The 22,187-nt window shown below is 35.1% G+C and overlaps 1 protein-coding gene across 1 annotated transcript; it reads left to right on the forward strand.

Moving 5' to 3' along the window:
* LOC149383222 (palmitoyl-acyl carrier protein thioesterase, chloroplastic-like) lies at window positions 1-3,055 on the forward strand. Its single transcript, XM_089627716.1, has 6 exons — window positions 1-378; window positions 467-600; window positions 776-889; window positions 1,608-1,785; window positions 1,913-1,981; window positions 2,641-3,055. The coding sequence occupies exons 1-6, from the start codon at window positions 1-3 to the stop codon at window positions 2,866-2,868; spliced, it is 1,101 nt and encodes a 366-aa protein (XP_089483842.1). The 3' UTR covers window positions 2,869-3,055.
* The last annotated feature ends 19,132 nt before the right edge of the window (window positions 3,056-22,187 follow it).

Genomic DNA, 22,187 nt, shown 5'->3' on the forward strand with positions numbered 1-22,187 from the left:
ATGGCTGCAACAAACTGTGTCAGACTCCACAATATCATTGTTGGGGATTTGAGCAATTCAAATCCAAATCAGAAGAACATCGCGATTAGCTTCAAAGGGCGACGATTTTCGACAATTATCGCGAGTGGTGGGAATCAAAAAAAGAAAAGTAATGTGGAAACCATAAATGGAAAGAAGGTCAACGGGATTCACTCGGGAGAAAATGTTTTATCTCCGTCGCTTAAGAATGTCAATGTTGATACACCTCTTAATGCTTATCTGCTCGGAAAATTTGCCGATCAAGAACGGTTTGTTTATCGGCAAACATTCATCATCCGGTCCTACGAAACCGGTCCGGACAAAACCGCGACAATGGAAACCCTAATGAACTTGCTTCAGGTACGTCAGAGATCTTATTCTCTTTCTTTCAATAAATTTCCATATGGACATTAGAGCAAGTAATATGTATTTCAATATTCAAATACAGGAAACAGCATTGAATCATGTTTCGAGCTCAGGCCTGGCCGGGAACGGGTTCGGAGCGACTCGGGAGATGAGCCTCCGAAAACTGATTTGGGTCGTTACACGTGTCCAGATTCAAGTTGAGAAGTACAGTTACTGGTACGTGCATGCATAGACCTAAGGTTATGCTTTGCTTCAAATGATGGAATTATATATATATATTGTTGAATTAAACTTGATAGTTATCTATACATACATATATATATATACATATATATATATATATATATATATATATAAATTGTTGAATTAAACTTGATAGTGTGTGTGACAGGGGAGATGTGATTGAAATCGACACTTGGGTTGATGCACAAGGGAAAAATGGAATGAGAAGAGATTGGGTTATTCGAGATTACAACACAAGAGAGATCATTAGTAAAGCAACAAGGTGAGAATTTTGTATTTGTTTTGTATTTTTCAATATATTGGTCCCGGAATAAAGTTTTCAAGCCAAGGTGGAACTGAATATTGTTAATTTTGTAACATTTTAATTAATTTCTTAAAGTACTTAAAAAAATGAAATCCAATGCCTAAAAGTACTTAAACCAGTTTATAAGTTCGAATATCATAATGAGGAATTGCCTCATTTGCCACTAATTTCATAACATTTTTTCACTTTCCACCAAAAGACTAATTTGATCCAAAATGTCACTATCTATGTTAACAGTGTTGATATCTGTGTCAACAATGTTGACATCTAATAGTGAAGAGCAAAAATAGATGTCAAAATTGTTGATATAGATGAGGGTATTTTAGGCAAAATTAGTTTTTTTGTGGAAAGTGAGAAAATATTATGAAAGACAAATGCGACAATTTCTCTATCATAATTTTAAAAAGTTTCATTGGAATAAAAACCTTACGCTACATTTCTATTTTGTTCAACCGATCCATATAACACTATTTTTAAGGTTAGAACTTAGAATTTAATGTAACTAGATTTTTTTTTTATAAAGTTCACGAATTATTTAAGTAGGTAGATATATGTCTTAAGAAAAAATTTGTTGAAATGCTACAAACAAATATCACAATATATTAGTTTGTATTTTTTGTGGTGCTTTTTAATTTTTAATTGGAGAATGCATGGTGTTTTTTCGTATGTGTTGTAGTACGTGGGTGATAATGAATAGAGAAACAAGAAGGTTGTCAAAAATCCCCGAACAAGTGAGACAAGAGGTCTCACCTTTTTACGTGCAAAGATGGGCAATTAGCGCTGAAAAGAATGATAGCCAAAAGATTGACAAGCTCACTCACGAAACTGCCGACATAATTCGGAACGGTTTAGCGGTAAGAATCAACTTTTTTTTTTTAATTGCTTAAAGGCTATTATATGGTCATATCAAAATCAAAGAACTATTTTTTGAATTAATGTTTGGTTTTCACTAACTTTGTTTCATGGCAATTCTCACATTAGCCGAGATGGAGTGATATGGACGCCAATCAACATGTCAACAATGTCAAATACATTGGTTGGATTCTTGAGGTACATACAAAAAGCATACCAACCAAACTACCCCATATATAATTGATTAATTAATGTAATTATTTTTTGAAAGCGAAGCTAGATTTGTTTTGATTTAAATATCCTGTGTCGCATTCAAACACAGAAATCATTGTTGTCATGTTTAATGTGGACAATTATTGGGTAGTTGAGTAATAATACAATTAAATTCAGTGTTTTCTTTATCCAAAAGGACTTTTTCAGTTTTCCATTGGGCTAGCCCATCTTTAATTTTTGGGCTCACGCCTATGATGGGCCGTCAACCAATCAATCTAAATATATCATAGCCCATCTTTTAAAAAAATACACCATAATTTGAGCTTCCAAAAAGTGACCAGCATGTTTTATGTTTGGTTTTATACCCATGTCTATATTAGGTACAAGGCCAAATCTCAAAATACGTTACAACTTGAATGATAAATTTATAATAATCTTCTCATTAAATATGTTACAATATGATCCACCAACCAAATATTGAAGCAAATTTTCCCCATGAGAAAAGGGGACAAAATTCCACACTCTATAGTAAAAAAAAATAAATCTAAACGTAGCACAAAAATATAGTGACTAGACTTGGGAATATTAGTTTAGTAGCAATATCCTATATGGCTTACGATATATATGTATATACATACTTGCAGAGTGTACCGATGAATATATTGGAGAAGTATGATCTGAGAAGCATGACGTTGGAGTACAGAAGAGAGTGTAGGCAATCGAATCTTCTAGAGTCAATGACTAGTCCCACGGCCAATGTTGACCAAGACTCGCACGTGCGATTCACTCACATGCTTCGGCTTCAATCGGACGGTGCAGAGATAGTTAGAGCCAGAACTCAATGGCATTCCAAACCCACTCACATTCCTTAGCTAATTAAATCCACAACAATACTATCATTATCCACTCACTTTTCCATTTATGTATTTTATTTATTATTATTTATTTGAATCTAAGAATTATGTTTGAGTTTGTTTGTGAGTAGTCACACTCTTGATGGACGTGAAGGAATAAAAAAAACACAGCTATTTGATTTAAGTGACATTAATTTTAAAAAATTATAAATGATTACTGAAAATTTACTACTGTTGAGTATTGACTTCTATGAGGTATATACTATATATTATTAATTATAAGAAACGATTATTTTTGTATTGACTATGTGTAAAATATTGCAAATCATAAAAATATGTATATATCCAAAAAAAGCAAGGGCTAAATTGTAAAAAAGATGAGCCATTATTAGAAGCTTTGTCTGGCTTTTACACAGCAATACACCGCGAATGCGATGAGCCTCCAAATCTGCACTAAATTTATTCAACTTTATGTTGTCAATAAAATTTGAAAAGAAAGATTTGACGAAAACGTTAAGTTCAGTCAAATGATAGAATCGACGAGCTCGTTGAAGAAGAAGAAGAATTATTTACTTTTATTCTCATCGTATAGGAAATTAGGAATTAGGAATTAGGAAAAAGCCATACAGATAAAAATTTAATATGTCACATCGATCGTAGCCTGACCGACTGGGAAGGAGACATGTGATCCAAAATAATTGATCAGATTTCAAATATCAATTATGTGTACGTATAAATAGCACTTTTAATATGACCAGACATAAGGGTATTGGCATATTCAGCAAAAATATTTGAGGAAATTCGATCCAGGAATTATAGGCCTTCAAGAAAAAAGAAAGAAAAAAACCCTACAAAGTGTCAATCTATCCAATGACAGCACTTAAGTGCAAGCTACAATTTGAGAAAACGCTCCGAGTAAGAAATTAAGAAATTGATGAGCTCGATTTAGTTAAAGATAAAAAAAAAAAACATAAATTACAAGAAATAAGCTCAACAAAAACTTAGAACCTCCTTAAAAAAAGAGATAAAAAATTGGTCATAAACACAATTACAATATTACAACAAGAACATTGGATTGCCAATCTTTTCATATATCAGGACGGAGTCATAAACATAAAGTAGATGGACTAATATGTAAAAAAAGTTTAAGACGGGCGAATTTGTAAATGTTGAAGGTAAAATAAAAGTTATAAACAAACAAAAAGTGAAAAAAAAAAGTTAAAAAAATTATAAGGGAATCTATAGACTAATATTGTCTCCATCCTGATCATGTACCACCACATTTTGCAGATTGCATTTTAGGGGACTTTGCCTAGTTGAGATCCACGCAAAAAGTAAAAATTAAATAAATAAATAAACATCTAAGGTCTTTAGAATGAAATTAAATATCAAACTTATACAAGATCAAGTAGCACAAAATAGATCTATGCATGAATAACTGAAACATAAAAAATAAAAATAAAAATAAAAAAACAAGAGAGAGAAAAACAAACTAACTTCTTTGGAGACGCACTCGATTGACGTTGCATGATGGAGATGGGCTCGCGGAGGGAATAATGATAACGAATACGAACTCTGGTCGGAGGTTGCAACGAGTAAAGAAGCTCCCGGTGATAACGAACTCGACGGAAAGTAACAATGACAACTCTCATGGGCCAAAACTTTTGAGGGCACCTAAAATTAAAATCCTAATTTGTTTTTTCAAGAGCTTTTTTATTCTCGTCTTCGTAAGATTTCTTATGAAGATCTCACTAATTATGAGCCTTTTGTTAAAGGTACTTTTTACGATGATAAATTGATATTTGTCTATGATTTATTATTTACCTTTTCTCATGATGGATTAATTATTGTATAAGTTTACATAAATAATTAAAATTTGTTAAAAAGTTCAATGTTATACACAGTTTTGAGTAATGGAAGCCTTGTAGTCTTTCATTCATGATTATCAAAATAGAAAAAAGAAGAGCTTGTCTATAATTAAAAAGTTTAATGTTAGACACAGTTTTGAGTCATAGTAGTCTTTCCTTCATGATTATCAAAATAGAAAAGAAGAGCTTGTAAAAATTTCCAAAAATTAAATATGTTTGGTTATACACCTAAGTCAGATACAAATGTTATTAAAAAAAAAATTATGACAAAGTTCTAGTCTTTTAAAAAGTTTGAGTTTATTAAAAAAAAAAAAAAAGTTTTGTATTACTTTTGGTGAGCAATAGATGGAAGATTAAAAAAAAAAAAAAAAAAAAAAAAGAAACTAGCAAGCTCAAATTAAACCCTATGAAAGTTTACACACCACAATTACAAACTTTAGTAACTTGCTAAATTTAAGATAGTGATTAAATTATATTCCGAACCTACAAAACTAAAATGATATTTTTAAGATAATGGTATTATGATATCTTTTAAATTTATTTTAATTTAAAAAAAAATTAAACTGTATAAGGGATGAACACTACGCATAAATTTAATTTTTCAGGTAATAAAGTACATTATAGAATAAAGTAAAATGCAATAAGTGGACGGCTTAAAGATCACTCCTTTAAAATTAATCCACTCACCGAAAAATTATTCATATAATAATTTCGATACTATATATGCATTTGAAAAAAGAATTATATGAATATGCCAATATGGTGGAAAGTCTAATTCTAATGACTGTTTATTGTTGGCTTTTTGTAATAGCACGATGATTAAAACGCGGAGACCATAATGGTTTTTAACCAATTACCACACTGGATTTTACCCGCACAACTGAAAAACCTCATTAAATTATTGCTTCAGTGAATAAAAGGTACTTTATCACATGTAATAATTTGATAAGACTAAATTTAAAGATGACCCCTAGAAAATGGCTACCAATTTGGAATTACTAAAGATATTTTAAGATGGTTTTTCAATTAGTAATTGAAATAATTTGTTGAACAATTGATTAATTTTAGCATGATTTAATATAAAAACAATGCGGTTATTTAATCATTTTTAGGTTTGGATTTGGCAAAATAGCTCAACTTTCTAACGTTGAGGCGAAGTATTTTAAATTTGACAAAACCCAAAAAATACCCTTATATACAAAACTGACATTTCCCACTCTGACTTTTCCCGATCAAATACGCAGAAGCCCTCATCAAATCCTCAAATTGGAAGGGATCCCGAAGGAGCTAAAATTGGCTCCTCTGATTCAAAATCTCCTGCTTCGAAACCTCACGAACCTCGCTCTCATTCTGGTGAAGTTCGACCTCGTCGGGTGTCGTCGATGGTGATGTCGAGATTCGGAAGGAAATCGAGGTCGGAGAGAAGAATTCTTAGTGATAGGGCTTGGTGGTCTCTAGATCGCCATCTGTCGATCGTCATTACCACCACTGTCATTGTCTTCTTCTTCTTCTTCTTCTTCTTCTTCTTCTTCTTCTTCTTCCGTTTTCGATTTTTAGATATTTTTTTATCGAACAATAGATTAAATTTTTTGTAAGCATGATTAAATATTTTGACAAACATATTTTCTACTTTTTCTTCTTCTTCTTCTTCTTCTTCTTCTTCTTCTATTTTAGCGAATAGTGGGTTAATATTGAAAGTGAAAGTGTTGTGGTTTAAAATTTTGGAAACTTAAATGAATTATTTTGAAAATAATTAAGGGTATATTAGTACTTTTACATTATAAGTGGCTAGAATTCACTAACTTACGAAACGTTGGCTATTTTGCTAAACACTAATTTAAAATGGCTAGTTCATACAAAAAATTCTTAAATAAATCAACAATCAAACAAGCAACTAATCAGAGAGAAATAAAGTACACAAATATTTGGTAACCCTTTTCGTGTGATAAAGCACCTACTCATGATGATTGATACGTACGCTGGTGAAAAAACAATCCACATCTCAATAATCAAAGGTACACGACTTAAGTTTGTAGACTCCCTCTCAAACATCTTCTTCTTTGATTTCTCCAATGAATGATAATCTAAACTCCCTTTAGATTAGGGACTCCCTTTCTCTTTCACTCAATCCTCTCCCGAAGATTGACACAGTACGTCAATGCAAAACACGCACTCATAAACTCTGCAAAAATAACGTACAGCAGTAACAAGTACCTATAATAAGATGTTGATGAAGATCTCTAAAAAAGAGAGACTGGTTCAAGACTAAGGTCAGCGTGAATTGACCAAACAAAAAAGTATTTAACCTGATTGCAGTAACAAGTACCTAGAATCAGTTGTTGATGAAGATCTCCAAATAATAGAGACTGGTTCAAAGCTAATGTTGGCGTGAATTGATCAAACAAAAAAGTATTTAACCTAATTCGACCCACAAAGAGCTTTATTAGGTTAACACCAAATCTGTCGTGAATATATTATTCTCGAAAACCAAATATCTTAGAATATCCCACCATAATACTCAGAACTAGAAACATGATATTTATATTCTCATTGCCAATGAATATTGTAATCAAACCACATAACATTGTATTACAAAAAAAATTCATTCCAGATGTTGTGATACCCATTCTAACAAAGTTTACGCTTTTAGTATTGAACGTGATGAGATATCAATAAGTCCCACATCAACTAAGAACACATTGTTTGTATTTCTTTTAGTCACGTGTTACTCTTCTAATTATCAATTAGCTTGAGATAGAAACTCATGATATGCTAACCATTATTTTTAATTATATTATCTTATAAAATACTTATTGATAATATTCAAATGTTAGTAAATTCTGATTGATCAAATCAGTACTGATATTTTATATAATTATGAACTATAGATAGCTCTGTGAGTCAAAATTTAGTAAATATATCGTATTGGTATTGTTATTTAAATCTTTACTTCGTATGTTATATAACTAATATACAGTAATATCATTCAATACAAAAATTATTCTATCAAGATTTTGGCAAATACGTAACCGACATATAAATTATGGAGTCGACAGAAATACCTTGGTCGTCAAGTAGCCACTAAATAACTTAACTACTAACAATAAAAAAAAAAAAAAATAAGGAAATGAAATTTGCTTAATACTTTTTTGCACCGGTGAGTTAATTTGTCCTATAAATAGTTAGAATTGCTTATATCATATGGATATGGTCCACAATAGTAGGGCCCAACTTCGCGTCATCACGTGACTTCTCACAAATAGCATAACATGATCTGACACGAACCGCCACATTGTAATCTCAATGTGGATCTCTCTTCTGCACCGTTAGATTCGATCTCTCGATCACCAAACACATTACGTAGAAGAATTTGACCAACGCGTCCATAGGAAAACCGGAGATCTGCCACGTTGTGTCCACCTTGGAGTCCTACGTGTTTGCACGTGGCGGGTGAGTCATCTTTCATGTAATAATATTAGTTTCTTTTTCTATAGAACGTATCATATAAATATATAAAAGAGTATGCTTGAAGTTTTTTAAAGTCTATAATATTGTCATCATAATGTTTCAGATATGATAGTTTTCATTATTAATTAACATTGCTGCAGCAAGTGCCTAGTTTGATTACTATATTATATATTGTGCGAGGTCAATAAAGATATTGATTCGAGTTCCATAACATAATCTTTTTCAATATTGCGAATTTTAAAGATAACATTCAGCATTAAGGATATTACATATGACGATCGCAAGTGCTAACACAAAAGGAGTTGAAAGGTCTGCACAAAAGGATCTTACATGATTGTCATGTGTTCTTGACATTAACATATACTCATAGCATTATTTTTTTAAGTTCGCAATAACTTAACCCTAAGTTCATTTTTACTTCCTTTTTGGTAAGGATTAAGATACACATTTTCCGTCGTATAATGCAGTATACATATGATTAAATTTATTGTTTAACTTTGGTAATTCTACAAAAAAAAAATAGGCTTTACTCTGTATCTGAATTCTAAAATCATGATTTAACATCATTAAAAACAAAACAAAATAACATAATACGTATCCTGGACGATGCAAAAAACACTGATAAGAAAACTTCAAAACCATCGGATAATGTTTTAGAACCTTATACTACATTCGTATACTCGCTCACCTCATATAATAATTTATTATCCGTTTCATTGCCGTTATATATTTTGTAAATTTTAATAGATAACGCATAAATCCAGAAGAATAAATATTACTCATTTTCCAATCTACTCTACAACTCTACCTAAATATCAGGGAAATATGATATATACTCCGCCACCAGAACAATTCAAATAGAATATTACCAGTTTATCCATACTGCCACACATTTATTTTTTCTAGCTACATTTAATTGCAGAAGGTTATAGTTTTATGGGTTTGTTCATACGCTTTTCGGCGTTTGCAACACTGAATACGAAAAAAGTGTTGTGTAGGGATAACGCCAAAAGTCGAGATTGTATGAAATGTATAATATAATTAATATATAAATATGTATATTTTTGTAAAATTTGAAGAAAATAATTTGATAATGTTTTGGTAAAAAGAGAAGGAATAATAGCCATGATCGATCACGTGGGTTGGCCGGTAAATAGCATGGGCCCATCACGTGGGACCCTCTACAAACACATCATGTTGTCATCACTAATAAAATTTTACGTTAAACAAAAGGATATAATATGAATCCACCAAAGACAAAACTATGATTACGTCACGCGCGTGAATCTCACTGGAATATTCCACTGACGTCAGCGTCAGGTTAACGAAGCTGGTACATAAATATAGCTAAGGCAGTGTTTTTGGCTCTGAAGAACAGAGAATCGGTATAAAGATTTGGTTAGATTTTAAGGTCTTTTGATGCGTTTTGAACCACAAATTTGTTCATGATAGTTTTTTTTCCCCACTGTAATTCTTAAAACTTAAAGTACCTGTTTGCTACTATTTAAATATCTAGCTTTTAGCAGCTTTAACTCCAAAAGGTGTATATATGATAAGTTGATAACAGCTTAGTATTTTGGATATTAAATTTAAAAGCACAACAAATACGTAACTAGTTAGAAGATCTTTATATATCTTTGATAATAGCAACATTTTGAAAGAATGATAAAGGATATCATACTACACATGGCATAGAATGACTGCAAATAAGTAGCATGTACCATGTATTTAATTAATATATATTATATGTTTTGAGTTCATCTCTTCAGGTTGTATTTAAGTGACACTATTCCACTCCATACGCGTCACACGTACACTACTACTTTATTAAGCCGACGTAACACGTAACCACTCTCGGCTTTCCAAGCTTAAAGACTCTCTTAAAGATATGAAGAGTGTAAATCCCGCGCTTTGCGGCGGATTTTAGGTGTATTAGTGAAAACACTGTTAAAAAAATATAATTATGTATAAATTGTTTGAAAATTAGTCAGATATTACAAAATATTCATTGTAACAATATATATATATATATATATATATATATATATATATATTAACTTGATATATGATATTGCTTTGATGCGCATAGATGCTTTATATATAATCTGAATATAACTTGGTTAAATAGATAAATCAAAATTTGTAGTTGCATCATCCCAATAGTGTAAAAAATCAACATGCATTTTAATTTAAAGACATGAGCAATAAATTAAAAAAAAAAAATTCTAACAAATTCATTACTCGAGTAAAATTAAGAAAACAATTTTCAAACTCATAGTTTAAATTACATGTACATGCTTAAACTTTTACCATAGCTCTGATACCATTTGTTGGAATAGATCTAGGATTAAGAATAATTTATTGCTTCTAGCAAGCGACGGAATATAAAAAATTCTTTAAAACACATAAAACGATTTTACCACCTAGACAAAATGCATGAACATATAATTTAAATTTAATAACTATAAAGAGTTTTCACTCGGTCACTACTACAAATTAACATATTGGGTGCGGAAGGGTATTAGGTGCGACATGTCGCACCTAATAGTCGCACCTAAACCAATATTAGGTGCGACATGTCGCACCGGATACTCATCCAGATGACTAAAAATTTCGCTAATGTTTAGTGGTATTAGGTGCGACATTGTCGCACCTGATATATAAATGTTGCACCGAATACTATTAGGTGCGACATTTGTCGCACCTAATACCTTTAGGTGTGACAAATGTCGCACCCAATGTTTTTAAAAATTAAAGTTGTCAGCAAATTTCCTCCGAATATTTTTGGATCTGGGAAATCATATTGGGTGGGACATTGGGTGCGACATGTCGCACCCAATATGATTATTAGGTGCGACAATGTCGCACCCAATATGAAAAGGGGTTATAACTCGACTAAGCCTTCTTCTTCTCTTTCACTCGGTCAAATCTCATTATCACTCTCAGTCTTCTCTCTCTCGCCGCCCGAGTCTCCTCCCTCTCCACTGCCCTCTCTCTCACCGCCGCCGCGAAGTCGCCGTCGCCGTTCTCCTTCAAATCTGCTCTCCGCCGTCCCCCTCCACTCCCCGCTCTCCCTTAACCCGTGCCGCCCCTCCCAGCCGTCCGACCAAATGCTCTCAGGTACGTCCCCCTCTCTCTCTCTCTCTCTCTCTCTCTCTCTCTGTCTCTCTCTCTCTTCCTGCCTCGCCCGCTTGGCCGCCCGGTCTCCCTTAACCCGCACCGCCCCGACCAAACGCTCTCAGGTACGTCCCCCACCCATCTCTCTCTCTCTCTCTCTCTCTCTCTCTCTCTCTCTCTCTCTCTCTTTCTCTCTCTCTCTCTTTCACCGTCTCTCAATCTCACTCTGTCTCTCTCTCTTCCAGCCCCGCCGGCCGTGACCTGCCTTGTCCGCCCCGTCGACCGGACCAGTTTCCCGCCCCGAGCCGCGCGCCTCAGCTGAGCCCTCAACGAGCCCACTCCATCCTTGACAACAAGCCCACCCCGCCTCAGCTGAACTTTTTTAGAATGAATTTGTATTTTTAATTCAGAATTCTATTTTCAGAATATTATTTCTAATTAATTTAGAATTTTTTAATTAATTTTTATTTAATTCTAAATGAATTTTGTCAATTAATTTTTATTTAATTATGTAATTTTTTTTAATTAAAAAACATATTCGGTGCGACATTTTCGCACCGAATATAGTGGCGGGAACGGAATTGGGTGCGACAATGTCGCACCCAATATGAATTCACCCGCCAATTTTATTAAATTTGGCAGGAAAACGGCTTCTGTATTTGGTGCGACATGTCGCACCTAAAAGTGTACTTATTAGGTGCGACATGTCGCACCTAATGCCTTTTGCGACGGGTTATCCGGTGCGACTTTGTCGCACCGGATGTCGCACCTAATAAACTTTTAGGTGCGACAAATTAAGTATTCGGTGCGACAATCGTCGCACCGGATGACATATTTTGTCCTAGTGGGTACCAACTTCGCTTGAAGCTTGAGCGTTGAGAAGCCTTTGGAAAGGTTGAATCGCTTGTCTCTCCACTTAGCTTGTCTCCTAGGGTCTTCTTGAATCCGAATAACCACGATAGTTTCTACTACTAGAGTCTTCGAGTTTAGAAAGGATTTAGTCTGTGGGCACTATTAAACATAATGACTCAAGAACTAGTCTTAGAGCGAAAGAGCTAATACAAAAGTTAGGTCTAATGAGGACCTAGGTGCCAAAAAAAAAAAGAGCAAGAAGAGAGAGAGAAGGAGAGGGTGTTGGAATTGATCTAGGGTTAAGAAAAGATTTAACGCTTCGAGCAAGCGGCGGAAAATAAAAATTTTCTTTTAAACAAGTAAAACGATTTTACTAACCTAGACAAAGAGTAAGCACATGTTTATATTTAAATTAAAACTATTAAAGAGCATTACTCATTTACTAACCTTTGTGAAGCTTGAACGTTGAGAAACCTTAGGAAGGTTGAAACGTTCGTCTCCCCACGCAGCTCGTCTTTCTTCGTTCTTCGGGAACTCGAGTAACCATGAAAGTTTCTATCACATGAATCACTCGAGAAAACACAACAACTCAAGAACAAGTCTAAGAGTCGAAGAGCTAAAACATTAGGTCAAATGTGGACCTAGGTGCCAAAACAAAAACGAAAAGAACTAGAGAGAGAGAGGGAGAGGGGGCGGCCAAGTCTTGAGATAGAAGCTCTCAATCTCTAAAACTTTGGATGAGAAAACAATGAGAATGAGGGTCCTTTTTATAAGAGAGGAATTACCTTCAACAATCTCTATAAAATATCACATATTCATGAGCAAATATTGTCCTTATTCCTTCTTATGTCACACGGCCATGTAGTCTTCTAGAAGACCATGGATTTGTTTCCTCTTTTGTTTTGCTTCTCCCTTGCCTTGCATTGCCGCCCATATCCTTTCCATGTGGAGGAAATGTGTTTCCTCTTTTTCTTTTGGCAAATATCTTCATACCTCAATGCACAAAATAATCTCCCTTTTTCTCCTTGGGTTGGGCGGCCAACATGCTTCTAGAAGGAGCCTCTAGATGTGTCTTCATTTGTTCATGACAACATAAGAAATGCCCATTAAGAATATTCATGTTAAATTCCATGAAATGAAATTAATCCTCAAGGCCCAAAAATCTTACTATGGCCGAGTGGAATTTGTCATCATATGACAATGTCAAAAAATTTATTGACATTCATTTCGTCCTATGTCCAAAAAGACAAAATTACCCTTTAGACAATTTTCGTAAAACGTGTCTCGTTCTTGTTTTGACTTATCTTCTAATTTAACAAATCCTACTCTAATGACATAGTGACCTCATGGATCCAAATGAACAAAGCTTGAGCTAGCATGTTTGGACACAAAAGTTCACAAACCTTTTCCAAGTTCTAGCTTAATATCAACTCACTCGACTAAAGAATTGACACTGAGAATCTCTCGGTTCAAATGAATTTATTTTCTACTCAAGAATTCAACTTAATTGTGATGAGTGGATCAACTGAATAGTATCTATGTTTACCCTTCATGAATATCATCAGCTAGTCGGGATTTACAAAATTACCATTGTACCCTTCTAGCTGTTATTTCCTCAACTCCTTTATCGCTTGTGAATAAGTTAGAAACAATGTATTGACAAGGAGCTAACAAGTCACATTGATTCATCCAAACGAGTCATGACTCAATTTGGACACTGGCCAGTTCATTTATTCACATTCCAAGGAACAAAGCATGAGGTGATATACATTGCATTTTAACAATCTTGTACATGAATTCCATATCTATGAGATCTTCACAAAGTTGCTCATGACATCTTCATAACTTAGTACTTCATCAATAGGTCCTGTTTAGAATCACATAGTGAATCCGAACTCCAACTTTCTCAAATGAGAATACGTACGCTATGAGATGACATGTCTCATTTCAGGACTGAGGTAAGCATGATGCAATTCATACGTAGTGACTTTGAGACATAAGAGGTTAAATGGTTTGTTCTTATTCTGTCTCTAGAAGTGCACTGCCCAATTCAGTACCTTCAGAAGATACCTAGAAGAATTATAGAGTCTCCAACTCTCAATGTCCCATAACCAGACATCATAGATTCTCCTAACAATCGTACAGAGATCAATAGTCCTTTGATCCTTAGATTAAAAATATGCAGTTTTAAGGAAACCATGAAGAGTTTTTTTCATGCAAATTTACATTTGTCTCTTCATATGTTGTTAGGTTTGTTTAAGGACTAAAGATTATAGATTATCATAAAGCTTCAAACAGACAAGGAAGAATGAATGAACGTTTCAACTTTTATTAATGATTTAGCATTAACAAGCAAGAGTATTCGTGAGACTATATTACATCGAATGTACATAAATAGACACCACTACTCTTCTTGTGGGCACCATTGACAACAGAGGGTGGGCAGCCAAGTTCTAGAGAGAGAAGCTCTCAATCTCAAAAACTTGTGTGTTCAACATTCAGAATGAGGTGTGGTATTTATAGGAGGAGAGATTGCCTTGAAGAGGTAGTTTCCTCTTTTCTATTGAATATCACATATTCATGAGCACAATCTTAATTTCTCATTCCTATCATAATACCAAGGTTGGAAATTTACCTTTTTCCTCCTATGTTGGCCGTCCATGTGTGTAGCATCATGCTACAAATTTGTTTCCTCTTTTTTTTTTTTTTTTTTTTTTTTTTTTCTTTTGGCAAGTATCTTCATACATCAATGCACTAAATAATTCCCTCTTTCTCTTAATGGTGTGCACGAAATTCTCATCTAGAATAAGCTTTTAGATGTTTTTTTATTTGTTCATGACAAAACAAGAAAAGCCCAATTAGCATTTTCACATAAAATTCCATAAAATGAAATTCAATCCTCAAGACCCAATTCTCATTTATGGCCGTGTGGATCAATTTACATTGTCATTATATGACAATGTCCAAAATCTTATTTTGACGTTTATACCATCTTTTGTCCTTATGGACAAAATTACCCTTTATACGATTTTTGTAAAATTCGAATAGTTCAACACTTGAACTTGTTTTGACTTAGCTACTAGTTTAACAAATCCTACTCTAATGACTTGTGGTAGTGTCCTCATGGATCCAAATGAACAAAGCTTGAGCTAGCATGCTTTGACACAAAAGTTTACAAATCTTTTCCAAGTTCTAGCTTAATGTCAACCGATTCCATTAAAGAGTTGACACTGAAAATCTCTCGGGTCAAATGAATATATTTTCTACTCAAAATTCTACTTAATTGTGATGAGTGGATCCATTGAATATTATCTATGTTTACCATTCATGAATATCATCAACTAGATGTGATTTACAAAATTACCATTTTACTCTTCTAGTTGTTATTTCCTCAACTCCTTAGTCACTTGTGAATAAGTTAGAAACAATGTATTGACGAAGAGCTAACAAGTGACATTAATTCATCCAAAAGAGTCATGACTCAATTTGGACATTGGACAGTTCATTTATTCACATTCCAAGGAACAAAGCATGAGGTGATATACATTGCATTTTAGCAATCTTGTACATGAATTCCATATCTATGAGATCTTCACAAAATTGTTCATGACATCTTCATAACTTAGTACTTCACCAATAAATCTTGTCTATATCACATAGTGAATCTAGAACTAGAACTCCGACTTTCTCAGTTGAGAGTATGTAAGCTATGAAATGACATGTCTCATACATAGTGAGGTAAGCATGATGTAATTCATACATAGTGACTTTGAGACAGAAGAGGTTAAATGGTTTGTTCTTATACTATCTCTAGAAGTGCACTGGTCAATTTAGTATCTTCACACGATACCTAGGAAGAACTATAGAGTCTCATACTCTCTATGTCTCATAACCAGACATCATAAGTTCTCCTATCAATCATACTGAGATCAACAACCCTTTGATCCTTAGATTGTGAATATACTGTTTTAAGCAAACCATGAAGAGTTTGTTCATGAAAATCTATATTTGACTCTTCATTTGTTGTTAGATTTATTTAAGGACTAAAGACTAAGGTTTATCATAAAGCTTCAAACAAACAAGGAAGAATAAAGGAAAGTTTCGACTCTTTATTAATTATTCAGTAGTTACAAGCAAGAGTCTTCGTGAGACTTTATTACATCAAATGTATATAAGTTATAACTACTACTCTTCTTGTGGGCACCAATGCCAATAAGCTACAACAGAGAAAGATGGGTTTCGCGAAGATAGAGATTGATCTCTTCAACGGCAAATGAGACTTTGCGCTATGGAGAAAGAGGATGAAAGCAATTTTGGCTCAAATAATGTTGCAAAAACTCTCAAAGGCGAGAAGGAACTTCCATCGGTGATGACGAAAGAAGAGAAAGAAGATCTTCTAGAACTGGCATACAACACCATTGTTCTGTACCTTGGCCATAGGTACTTCGAGAGGTCTCCACGGAGACCACCGCGGCAGGGGTGTGGCTAAAGCTAGAATAGATGTACATGACCAACACCCTAACCAACTACGTGTTCTTGAAGGGAAGGCTCTTCGGTTTCAAGATGAGCGACGACAAGCCGGTTGAAGATTACCTCGATGATTTCTTAAAGACTGTCATGATCTTGAGAATATTAAGGTGAAAGTTGAAAAAGAAGAAGATCAAGCAATAATGATCTTGAATTAATTACATCCCTTGCAGTCACTTTGTGGAAATGATGAAATACTAAAGAGAAACACTGAGCTGGATGAAGTCCTTGTGGCGCTGAAGTCAAAACGAATCGAAGCCAGCACCGACAGTGAAGCTGCAGAGGGCTTACTAGTACATGGGAGGTCAGATAAGAAAGATCCCAATAAGGGAAATCACAAGAACAATAACAAATCAAAGACTCTTGCCAATAACAACAAAGAATCAAAAGTCTACAAGTGTTTCCACTGCCACAAAGAATGACATTTTAGAAGGAACTATCCTGACAGGAAGAATGGAATAGGCCAGGCAAAAGACCAAGGTGAAGCTGCAGTGGTGGAAGAAGGCTATGAAAGTGTAGAGGTACTCATTGTCTCTAATAAAGATCCAAGTAGTTACTGGATCTTGGACAATGGCTGTTCTTTTCATATGACGCCAAATAAGTCCTGGTTTGAAGAATACAAAGAAGAAAGGCAAAGTCCTTCTTGGCAACAACAAGTCATGCAAGGTCATCGGTCAAGGAACAGTTAGTATGAAGATGTTCGACGCTGTAGAAAGAATTATGTCCGGTGTGAGGTATGTACCTGAACTGAAAAGAAGTTTCATTTCTTTAGGCACGCTAGAAAAGAAAGGATATAATTTTAGAGCCGAATGGGATATAATGAGAGTAGCTAAGGGATCTTTAGTTGCGATGAAAAGTTCTAGGAATAATGGTCTTTTCGCTCTTCTAGGTAGCACTGTTTTAGTCTCTGCTGTAAACCTTACCAAGTCTAGGCCTGATAAAACCTCTTTGTGGCACCTTAGACTAGGTCATGTGAGTGATGTTGGGTTACATGAACTTAGCAAAAAAAGTGGTTTAGGTAAGGTTCATGTAGAAAAAATAGATTTATGTGAGAATTGTGTCTTAGATAAGTCTAGTAAGGTCAAGTTCTCTAAGTCTGCAACCCATATGACCCGGGACATCCTTGAGTACATCTACTGACCTTTGGAGACCCAGCAAAATTAAGTCTCATGGAGGTAGGAGTTATTTCATGACTCTTATTGATGATTATTCAAGAAGGGTATGGGTTTACATTCTAGCTCACAAGAATGAAGCTCTACGGACTTTTAAAGATTGGAAAATTCTTGTTGAGAATCAAACAGGTAAGAAAACCAAAAGGTTGATGACTGATAATGGTCTGGAATATCTTGACAAAGATTTCATCACTTTGTGGAAGAAGTCTGGAATTTCAAAGCATTACACTCCTCCTGGTACACCTCAGCAGAATGGCTTAGCAGAGAGATACAATAGGACCATCCAAGAAAGTGTCAGGTGTATGTTGATCCAATCTGGTCTCCCAAAGTTTTTCTGGGCTGAAGCAGTGCAAATTGCTTGTTACCTAATCAATAGGTGTCCATCTTCTGCTATAGGTTTTAAGACACCTACGCAGATGTGGACAGTGTTGGAATAGATATAGGGTTAAAAAAATATTTATCGCTTCTACAAAACGACGGAATATAAAAAATTTATTTAAAACACGTAAAACGTTTTTACAACCTAGACAAAGAGCATGAACATATAATTTAAAATTTTTAAAACTACATTTAGTTTTTACTCGGTACCATCCTTTAAGGCCCAACTTCTCAAGTGTGGCCATGTGATCCAATTTATTGTCATCATATGACAATGTCAAAAACTTATTTATTGACATTCATACCATCCTATGTCCAAAAGGACAAAATTACCCTTTAGACAATTTTCGTAAAACTTGTCTAGTTCAACATTTGAACTTGTTTTGACTTAGCTTTCATGTTTAACTACTCATACTCTAAAGACTTGTGGTAGTGATCTCATGGATCCAAATGAACAAAGCTTGAGCTAGCATACTTGGACTCAAAAGTTCGCAAACCTTTTCCAAGTTCTAGCTTAATGTCAACTGACTTCACTAAAGAGTTGACACTGAAATTTCTCGGTTCAAATGAATATATTTTCTACTCAAGAATTCTACTTAATTGTAATGAGTGGATCCACTGAATATTATCTATGTTTACCCTTCATGAATATCATCAACTAGATGGGATTTACAAAATTACCATTTTGCCCTTCTAGTTGTTATTTCCTCAACTCCTTTGTCGCTTGTGAATAAGTTAGAAACAATGTATTGACAAGGAGCTAACAAGTCACATTTGATTCATCCTAAAGGGTCATGACTCAATTTGGACACTACCCAGTTCATTTATTCACATTCCAAGGAAAAAGCATGAGGTGATATACATTGCATTTCAGCAATCTTGTACATGAATTCCATATCTATGAGATCTTCACAAAGTTACTCATGACATCTTCATAACTTAGTACCTCATCAATAGGTCTTGTCTATATCACATAGTGAATGTAGAACTCTGGCTTTCTCAAATGAGAATATGTAATCTATGAAATGGCATGTCTCATTTCAGGATTGAGGTAAGCATGATGCAATTCATACATAGTGACTTCGAGACATAAGAGGTTAAATGGTTTGTTATTATTCTGTCTCTAGAAGTGCACTGGTCAATTTAGTTTCTTCAGAAGATACCTAGGAAGAACTATAGAGTCTCCTACTCTCAATGTCTCATAACCAGACATCATAGATTCTCCTAACAATCATACTGAGATCAATATCCCTTTGATCCTTAGATTGTGAATATACTGTTTTAAGAAAACCATGAAAAAGTTGTTCATGCAAATCTATATTTGACTCTTCATTTGTTGTTAGGCTTGTTTAAGGACTAAAGACTATTGTTTATCATAAAGCTTGAAATAGACAAGTAAGAATTAATGAACGTTTCAACTTTTATTAATTATTCAGCAGTTACAAGCAAGAGTCTTCGTGATACTTTATTACATCAAATGTACATAAGTAAAGACTACTACTCTTCTTGTAGGCACCATTGACAACAAACTCTCACTTGACTCAAAGAAGATGTGAGTATTCCTTCATGCCTAATCTCTCCCGATGCTGGTCGAAGACCTTGTTGGCTAGGGCCTTGGTGAATGAATCTGCCAGGTTGTCCACTATTGAGATCTTCTTCACCACCACGTCTTCGCGCTGCACGATGTCTCGAATCAAATGGTATTTCCTCTCAATATGCTTAGAGCGCTTATGGCTTCGAGATTCCTTTGAGTTAGCGACAGCCCCACTATTATCACAATAAAGGGTCATGGGCTCGTCGACGTTTGGAACGACTTCCAAATACTTAAGGAATTTTCTAAGCCATACAACATCTTTGGATGCTTCACAAGCAGCCACATATTCGGCTTCCATTGTGGAGCCAGCAATGCAAGATTGTTTGATACTCCTCCAAACCAAAGATCCAGCATTTAGGATGAACACAGATCCTGAAGTGGATTTCTTGGAATCCTTATCCGCCTGAAAATCGGAGTCGTCATATTCCGTCATAGTCAGGTCAGTACCTGAATAAGTAAGCATCAAGTCTTAGTTCTCCGAAGATACTTAAGAACATGCTTAACAACAATTCAGTGCTCGGGTTCAGGGTTGGATTAAAAATGGCTAACTACGCCAACTGCCAAGCAGATATCTGGTCTAGTACAAAGCATTGCATACATGAGACATCCCACAGCTGAGGCGTAAGGAATTTTTCTCATGTTCTCAATCTCTTGTGCAGTCTTGGGAGACTTGTCCTTAGAGAGTGAGACTCTGTGCCTAAAGGTTGTTTGGACCTTCTTGGAGTCTTGCATTGAGAAGCGATCCATCACCTTATCAATATAAGATGCTTGAGAGAGCGACAAATTCTGGTTCTTCCGATCTCGAAAGATTTGGATCCTCAGAATGTACGCGGCTTCTCCTAGATCCTTCATATCGAATTGCTTTGCTAGTTAGATCTTAACCTCAGATAAATTACCCACATCATTACCAATGAGTAAAATATCATCGACATATAATACCAGAAACACAACCTTGCCATCGTATATTAACTTGTAAACACATGGCTAATCTATTGACTGCTCAAAACCGAAGCTTTTCACAGTTTCATCGAATCTAATATTTCATGACCTAGATGCTTGCTTTTAATCCATAAATGGACTTAAGCAACTCACAAACCTTGGTCTCTTGACCTTCTTCCACGAAACTGTCTGGTTGAGCCATATAAATGTGCTCGTCAAGATTGCCATTTAGGAATGCAGTCTTACCATCCATTTGACAAATCTCATAGTCAAGAGATGCAGTTATGGATAGAAGTATGCGGTTGGATTTAAGCATCACGACTGGCGAGAAGGTATCCTCATAGTCAATACCTTCCTTTTGGGTATAACCTTTAGCCAATAGTCGTGCTTTGAACGTCTCGACGTTCCCATCCGGACCCCTTTTCTTCTTGTATATCCACTTACACCCTACGGATTTAATCCATTCGGAAAAGTCTACAAGTTTCCAGACTTTGTTGACATACATCGAGTGCATATCAACTTTCATGGCATCAAGCCAAAGGTTTGACTCAGAACCAGCCATTCAGAACCAACCATTGCGTGACTGTAGGAAGCAGGGTCATCCATAGCAGAGATGGCTATGAGAGTATCTCCGTAAGACATGTACATGTCAGGCTTTTGAGTAGCCCTCCCACTACGTCGAAGTACTACTTGACAAGGTTCTGATGAGTTAGGTTGTGTTTCAGTTGGGGTAAGAATAGTTCTTACAGATGAGGTAGAAGAATCCTCACCCAACTTTTCTTCAAGCACAATTTCTCTTCTAGGTTTTACATCTTTCATAAAGTCCACCTCAAGGAAACGAGAGTTCATAATAAGGAAAGTCTTGTCGTCTTCGAGACTATAGAATGTGAAACCTTTGGTTTCCTTCGGATATCCAAGAAACAGACACAATTCTGACATACTACCCAACTTGCTAGTCTTTTGCCTTAGCATATGTGCAAGGCAACCCCAAATTCGGATGTGGCCTAGATTTACTTTACGGCCAGTCCATCGTTCATTAGGAGTACGAGGAACCGTTTTAGATGGAACTTGGTGATAGGTGCGTTAATCACGCATAAAACACCTATTCTCTGAACCAAAAACCGAAGAGTTCTCGAGTATTTTAATAGTTCTTAGTATGTTTTTGAGTAGTTTTAGGTTCAAAGGAGCAATAGAGTGTCTACATTCAATTTCATGGAAAAAGGACGCGATTTGGAGACAAAACGGTCGAAATAGAGTAAAAAAGCAATAGGAAAAAACATGCGACTCTGCACGCCGTGCGCATCCCCTCGTGCGCTGCAGGAAGAAAGACTTCGAGACCGCGTGCCGCGTGATTCTTTGTGCGTGCCGCGCATACTGGAAAAATAAACCGAGAAAACTCACAGAGTCTTATGCGCGGAGCGC

The sequence above is a fragment of the Urtica dioica genome, chromosome 10, assembly GCF_054948205.1.
Source record: "Urtica dioica subsp. dioica isolate 48M chromosome 10, U.dioica_male_clone48M_v1_H2, whole genome shotgun sequence".
Taxonomy (NCBI): Eukaryota; Viridiplantae; Streptophyta; class Magnoliopsida; order Rosales; family Urticaceae; genus Urtica; species Urtica dioica.